The sequence below is a fragment of the Parasteatoda tepidariorum genome, chromosome 4 (assembly GCF_043381705.1).
Source record: "Parasteatoda tepidariorum isolate YZ-2023 chromosome 4, CAS_Ptep_4.0, whole genome shotgun sequence".
Lineage (NCBI taxonomy): Eukaryota > Metazoa > Arthropoda > Arachnida > Araneae > Theridiidae > Parasteatoda > Parasteatoda tepidariorum.
Genome location: NC_092207.1, coordinates 42,225,752 through 42,233,739, shown reverse-complemented (window position 1 = coordinate 42,233,739; position 7,988 = coordinate 42,225,752). Strand labels below are relative to the sequence as shown.

The following is a 7,988-nucleotide window of genomic DNA, read 5'->3' as shown; positions in this document are numbered from 1 at the left end:
TGCAAGTTTTATGAAAATGAACCATCTAAAATATCTTTTTAAATAATGAATTCATGAATGGAGTGAATGCATTTGATCTTGGTGTAAGCCTTCTCATTCATTTGGGTTTAGATTTAACAACACCTTTTAAAGTGTGTATGACAGCTCGATTCTGTATTAACTTGTAATAAAATACAATTTTTTCTCGTCAAATTCGGAGAAGTATTATACAGTTTTTGCATTGTAAATTTGTAAATCTTATTGCTTTAGAACATTTTGAATTGCAATGCCTTTGATGACGACGTTTCACATCACTTCTTTAATGTATAAACAACAACTTTAATTCGTAAACAACAGTAGAAAGATATTAAATGTTCATCCACATAGTAAAATTTTCCACAACTCCTCATAAAAAATGACTACCTGGAACGATTTATTGCAAAAGATGCATCAGTATTTCAACTTTATCAGTATTTCTATCTTAAGTTTTATTCAAGTTCTATCCTTCAAACGGTTAAGATCGTAACTTAATACAAAAAAAAAAAAAAAAAAAAAAAAAAAAAAAAAAAAAAAAAAAAAAAAACGAAATTCTAAGTTATTTTGGGTGTACAAATTTTAATTATCAACTTTATGATCATGTTGATTAAGATCTTATGCAGATGCAATGGGATGCATTTGGAATGTTTGATTGCTTGGAAAAATTTGGTATAATTTAAAAAATTATTACGTTTTATTTTGTAAATATCGTTTAAATTATTCATTCTGTTCTCTTTATCGTTTAAATTTTTCATTCTGAAAAATGATTACAAAATTCAAAATAATTTAATACTTAAGTTTCCGATATTTCAAAGAAAATAGCATAATACATATTGCAGAAACCAGTACTTAGCTAATTAAAAGTATGTTCTATCCCGAATTAAGTTCGATTTAAAAAAGTTAGAGAAATTGAAAACAAAAGAGCATATCACAAATCAGAGAAAATATTATTTTGGACAATTATTGCCAAAAAATGCAATAAATTGGAGCTGCCCTAACAAAATATTTTTGATCCAGGTTTAAATATGGAATAATTTAAGAAATTTAAATTCAATAAAACATTTTGATGAACCTAAAATTCTTTTTATCAGAATGCTTTTGTTTTACTTCCAAAAATAGATCATACCACTATAACGATATATATCTCATTTCCCCCCTACGCTTTCAATTGCATATTTTATCAACACCTGTACTGATGTATGTAATGCAACGGGCTTATCAGCAACTGATAATTATTGAAAAAGAGAGATGAATGTTCTACACAATGCAATTTTCACTTTTCAATAAAAAAAAACTTCTCATTGTATGAAAGACAACAGAAATGAATGCCGAAGGGTCTACGCCACCACAATCACCAAATTTTGAGGTATATGCACTCTTTTTTTTACTTGTCTTGTTATTATATTTGTTCGCTAATTTTTTTAAAAATTCATTGTATCTTCTTTTGAAAATAATATTGTTGTGCAGTTTTAAAATTTTTCTTTAAATTTTACTATATCTCACTCACGTATTTCAGAAGTGATGGCGATATAGGGGTGGAAAATGATTCCGAAAGACCTAAAAGGAGTCATAGGGAAAAAAAGAAAAACAATATTTTTGAGAGTAATCATGCCAAACTTAATATTTTGAAATCTTTAGGGATTTAGTAATGATATTTCCGAATTAAAAAATTTATTCTTGGCATGCCTCTCTAGGTCATTACTGCAAACATTTTGCGGAAGAGCTCCCAAATTTTCATCACTGCCTCTGACATGTTTATCACATGTATTCTTATGTACGAGTAGTTTGTAATTTGCAAAGTTCTTGTCAGGCTTGTCTTGACTTATGTTTCTGAAGCTTGGACAATTACAAAACTGGAGGAAAATTGCATCTCAATATTTGAGAGAAAGATTTTGCGGAGTATACTTCAGTGGCCCCCATCCCCCCCAAGCTCTTGGGCGCATTCATCCCCCCAAAAAAAATTTGCTAACTTCCTCCTTCCATGTTAGCTTGTTCGAAATAGTGCTACTTTGCTTGCTCATAATATGACAATGCTTCTTTTGTTTATGTACTTAAAAAAAATTCTCTCGTCTAAATTCTCCCCCAAACTATTCGTTTTATTTAATGTAACCCCCCCCCCAAGCTTTAAGTGGGCGCATCGTGCGCCCACCTTCCCCCTGATGGAGGCCCCTGGTATACTTGGGGGTATAAATGGAAACAATAACTGGAGAAGGAGATTTAACTTTGAACTGTACAAGATTTATAAACAACCTGATATTATTAAATACACAAAAATAAATAGAAGGAAGTGGATGGCCTACGTGATTTGAATGAGTGATGACAATACAATAAAAAAGATATTGCTTTTTAGACCCACTGGAACAACAAAGCGGTGAAGGCCGCTGTTGAGATGGGCTGATTCGGTGGAGTCTGATTTTCTTGCAATTAATGAAAAGAAATTGGGAATGAAAGATAAATCGGAAGTCTTCATGGAGAAATCTTTAAAGGAAGGCATTGGCCCACATTGGGCTGTCTGGCCAACTATGATGAGGATGAATATGTACGTGAAGCTTGTTATTTTTGTCACTTACAGTTTTTAATCACACTCCGTTCCCTTTGCTCCTCATACTGTTAGAAAGAGTTTCTCAAAATTCAGCAAAAATGTGTTAAAATAGCTCCAAAACAAATAACAGTCGAATTTGAAAACCCCATGTATTCAAAATTGAAACAGCATGTACTCATTTTTGAGCAAAAGGTTTTTTCTCAAAGGTGATATGAAGGGGAAAATGTGTGAGAGAGGGTTGATCGGCTGCCGGCAGCACTCGAACCAAGGACCTCTGAGCTCGTAATTTGATCTAAACATTATAGTTGTACCACCTAGTCCAGGGAGAATTAGGAAATTTTATATAGTAGCTGCATTAATAGCACATCATGACAAACAAATTTCCAATTTCAATGGTATAATTTCAAAGGGTTGCAATTTGGAAAATATGATCCTAATAGCTTAGTCAGGAGATTGGCAATTTTAATTTCACTTTTTGCTCATTTCGCTATAACTTAAATACTTTAAGGCGAATGGAATATATAAAATTTCCTTATTCTCCATATACAAGGTTGCATAACTATGGTGGTTAGAGCATCCTACAACGGTTTTGGTGGTCTTGGGTTCGAAACTTATCGGCAGCCAATGAACGTCTCTCTCTCACCCACATCAATGTTTGAGACTATGCTTTCGGTTCAAAATTTAGTATATGCTATTTCGAATGCATGAGGCTTTCAAATGTTTCTAATTTGTTTCGAAGCTATTTTGATGAAATTTTGCTATTTTTTCAGAAATATTTTCCTTTACAGAATTCTCCATGAATGATGCGCAGTCATTTTTTTCTAGTTGTGAAATAAAATTTTTCTTCGAAAAACAATAAAAAAAGTTTAAAACCCTTTAAAATAATTTATTTTATTATAACCCTAACCCTTGATAACTTCCTTTTGTAATTTTAAATTTAACTCAAAGGACAAGTGCTGAGTTTTTTTTTTCTTTTTATATTTTCTAGAACTGGATGACATACAGGTAAACAGGGATAGACAGATTTTCAATTTTATACTATATAAGCATCATCTAGACACCTATAGAACAGCTTTTTTTTTTAAAATAAAAGGAAAAAATTATAATTCAAAAGGTGGAATAAAATTTTCTAAACTTCTTACGCTTTTGAAGAGTTAATTTATATCATAGTATCAAGTTTTTTTAAGCTTAAATATGAACATGCTCTTGTTGTAGCTTGTAAATAACAAAATATTAGCTTATTATCAAATATTATAATATTTAATTTTTAAAAATAAAATTTTAGAGAACGGATTTTGTAATACTGTTCGTAATAACAACTCTCTCAAACCATTTTTTATAGAAATCTGTTTACTGATTTTATATTTATATTTGCATTTAGGCTACTCATACTCAATTACAATATTACTTTCGATTCCTTTTCTATTTAGGAGATAAATAATATTTTTTCTTTCATGTAGGTACCATTTTCTGATGAAATCTTTCGTCCCAGAACCATCTCAGATGTTGTGAGTCGAATTAAAAAAGATAATGTTAAGAACTCTGTTAGGAGCTTTAGTTATGACCCAAAGTCAAATGAAGATTTGGCAAAGTTGGGAAAAGATCTGAGACAGATAGCTGTTGATTTTTCCAACGAATCCAAAAAACACGTCGATGGCGAGAAGAGTGCTAAAACGAAAAGAATCCTCCAGGATTTAATCCCCCTGGTGAATGAGAGATATGGAATATTTTTAAAAAGAGTTGAGGATTGGAAAGAGTTAAGGGTGCCTCTAATTGAAAAGTTAGATAACTACATTAAAAAGCTAGACAGAAACTTCAAATGGAGTACATTTGTTAGATTGATAGCATCCACTGCTGATGCTACAGGCTCAGTTGGTGGCTTACTTTTGCATCCTGATTCATCATGGGCAAAGTATGCTTTTAATGCTGCTTCTGTTTGCGGTTTGTGTGGACTTATTTCTACAGTTTGGGAAGTTGCTTCATCTAAACAACTTCTTGATGAAATATGCGACAGTAGAGAAGAGGATTACAAGTTGTTTGAATCAGTTGTTCGCTGGTTTGAAGAGAATAAAGATTTAGACTTTGCTGTCCAAGACATGTTTCCTTACGGGATTGATAAGGATGTTGCTTTGCAGGTTCAAGAAGCTTCGAAAGAATTGGAAGAGTACATTAAAGTGTTTGAATCAGCACTTGTGTCGAACGTCAAAAAGGATGCTGAATTGTTGGAAAATAAAGATTTCCTTTATAGCCTTCAGCTGTTTTCTCGTAGTCACGTTGCAAGTTTGTGGTGGAATAGGTATATGTAATATTTGTTTTATTGTTAGCATTTAATAATGTTAAATTTGCTTTAGTTTTTAATGTCCTTCGCATTAATTACGAGGCCGTTAACGAGTTAACTATTGCATTGACAACAAGCATTCAAAATACTGTTTACTTTATGCTGTTTTATTTGGTTATACTTTGCTGTGTTATTTAATTTCATTAGGATTTTTAAACTCACAAAAAAGCAAACATCAATAACAAATCATCGCAAAATTTTAAAAGTTTAAAAAAAAGGAAAAAAAAAACTAAGATGCTTTTTTTTGTAAAGTGCGCTTCTTGCTAACAGTATGTAAACACGAAACAACTAAAATGTAATTAAGAAAAAGTGAATTTTTTTTATTTTCTGATTTTATTAAGTATTTCGTCTGCTCCTATTTTTCCTGAAATCACTAAATATAAAGAAATAAAGTAAAATAAAAATACTGACAGGCAAATATTGCTTTGCAAATAAAAGCAATTGTATACAATCACATTTGCCCAGTTTTATACAATTACATAAATTTTTAGATTCGATTGCATTCTATTCGATTGTAAACAATTGTATTAAAAAACTAACGATAAAACTACGGTAAAGGTTCTAAGAATTCATGTAGCAAGACTAAGACTAAGTAAGTTATTCAGGATTTTTAATTAAAGATATAAAACAACTGACTGCAAAGAATGAATGTTAAATTTAAGAAATTGACTAAAGATCAGAAGCGGGAGTCTGTTTATCAATCAAAATTTTTCTCTCTGTTTTGTGCCACAAATGTTGCCAAATAGGATTCTTGTGCGTCTAAACCCTCTACTTAAAATTTTTATCACGTGTATTTCATTATAACAACTGGAGGGTCGGGGTGATATAATAATAAATTGTTTAGGAGAGTGTTTTTAAAGGGCAATTTTGGCGAAAACACTACGATTTTCATGTTACACAATAAGATGTTTCTGTGTGTGGTGATGTTGTGTTATCTAGTGGATATTCTTGAAAATTAACTAACTTACAGTACTTAACTGGTAGGAACAGATCAGTTTTATATAAAAATGACTTTAGAAAAAGTGTGGCTTAACACGACAGGGTTAGCCTAAACAATTTACCTTGTTTCAGAGGACTGTTTGTATACTAGTATGCGTCGTTCAACGACGGATGTTACTTGGAAAAATGCACACACTCACCAATTTTCTGATTCATACTACAAATTTAATGTGTGCGCCTTTGACCACCCCAATGATAAACCATAGTTCTGTCCATACGTTCAATAGTGTATACGTTCTATAGTGACGCGTTTTTGCAGAGTTGTTTGCATTGAGGGAATATAAGCTTATTCTTTACAATTTATCATTAGGAAAACATAGCTTTATACCTCAGAGTTCGGCATTGGAGACGCATTAGCTTTATTGTCCACAATTTGGCATTGGGGGAACGGAAACTTAATCCTTAACACTATATGGTAGTGGGAGAACGTAAGCATTGTCCTTCACAATATCAAGTGTGAAGGACAATCAAAGGAAGAGGAATCACAAGTGTTTATGTATTCCGAATATTAACAACAGTGTTGGAATGCTTTATTGCTATTATGACAAGCATTATTGATAAAAACGTGCCATACTGAACATACATATGAACTGAGTTGGTTTACCACTGGTATATGCGCTGCGTGAAAAATGTGCCCACATTAAACATTTGTTGTACATATCAGAAACTAGGTGAGTATTCAATGTATGGTTCTTTTCCATGTACTTCACGTCTTATTAGTTCGTTATATACTTGTAAGCAAACAGTTCCTTGAAACTGGATGAAACATTACATGCATCATTTAACATATCTATGTATAGTCAGAAGAACTTTAGTTTCAGGAGGATTCGTTTTTTTAATTTACCATAATGATATTGTATTTTACGAGTTAATTTATTTTCAGGATAATTTTTCGAAAACATCCCATTCAGCTTGACATGAACAGGATGACATTGCAAATGGAGTTCGGGCAGATGCAATCACTAGTTTTGCAAAGCATTCCTGCATTGCCATTGGAGCAGCAGAGGCTGACTTCGCTCCCAGTGGCAGGCAGAATAATGCTCAACTGCCTCACCATGTATGATTCTTGGACATACATCAAACAAGGTTCGAAATCCATGCATTCTGATAAGTTGAGAAAACTCCTTAATGTTATGAAAAGAGAAATGGAAATCATTGACGATGTAGTTGAAAAAATGAAACCAGTTGATTTTAGTTGATCTAGCTTCCCATTTGGAAATATCTTTTAGTGCGTTTTATGGTTTATTTTGTCATAACAATTAAACTTATTGTTAACCTTAACATGATTAATATTCAGGAGATAAAACTGTGATATGAAATATGACTAATCTCAGCAGATAAAATTGTGATTCAAAACACGTCTGTGATAATCTCTATATAAATAAAATATTTCATTTATTGAGTAACTGTTTTGAAAATAAATAATTCTCTTTGATTTTTGTAACAGAAAAATCGTGCAAAGTTTTCAGATAGCCATTTTTATTTCATTTAGTAATTCTGAATATTTCTTCCTACCTTTGTTATATTTCTAATAAGGCAGGTTATATTATGCTTTGTTACATTTCTAATAAGTCATAAGGCAGGTTTACAAATCCCACTGAACAACTGGGGGTTCTATCATACAGAATTTGCTAAATGCATCTCATTGGTGTGCATGAATCGAAAAAAAAATGATAAAGTACACAATTTTGTCCCTTGTGAAATTTAAAAAAATATACTAGCTCATCTTTAACACTAGAAAGACTGAAACTTAGTATACTGCCCAAAAGTAGTCAAAATGACTGGATTGAGAATGCGTAAAGAAATTTGTTTAAAATTAATTTTTAATATTTTTAGTATTATTTACTGCTATACAACAAGTTATTAGTAAATATTAACAATAAAAAAATTATATGTTGTATGAAAAGTCACAAAATTCTAAGAAATTGCGTCATTATATACGTTATTGTTTTTCTAATTGAAATTAAAAAGCAGTCAAAATGATTTTTTCGAGCAATCTAGTGTTAAATTGATTGAAATGATAACAAATATAATGGTAATGGTAAGTATAAATTAGATGAACGTAGTCTCATTAGTTTTAAAAATGTGCAAATG

General features: G+C 31.3%; 1 protein-coding gene across 1 annotated transcript; it reads left to right on the top strand.

Moving 5' to 3' along the window:
* The first annotated feature begins 1,225 nt into the window (after positions 1 to 1,225).
* On the top strand, positions 1,226 to 7,300 carry LOC107440747 (uncharacterized). Its single transcript, XM_016053760.2, has 3 exons — positions 1,226 to 1,381; positions 4,018 to 4,853; positions 6,778 to 7,300. Exons 1-3 carry the CDS (start codon positions 1,337 to 1,339, stop codon positions 7,091 to 7,093), a joined length of 1,197 nt encoding a protein of 398 aa, XP_015909246.1. The 5' UTR covers positions 1,226 to 1,336; the 3' UTR covers positions 7,094 to 7,300.
* Positions 7,301 to 7,988: the final 688 nt, after the last annotated feature.

What these genes read in the sequence shown, in the direction of transcription:
- LOC107440747 (XM_016053760.2), top strand. Translation starts at nt 1,337, where the DNA reads ATGAATGCCGAAGGGTCTACGCCACCACAATCACCAAATTTTGAG. An exon ending in CACAATCACCAAATTTTGAG is followed by an intron (nt 1,382 to 4,017) that starts GTATATGCACTC and finishes TCTTTCATGTAG; the next exon opens with GTACCATTTTCTGATGAAAT. An exon ending in GCAAGTTTGTGGTGGAATAG is followed by an intron (nt 4,854 to 6,777) that starts GTATATGTAATA and finishes ATTTATTTTCAG; the next exon opens with GATAATTTTTCGAAAACATC.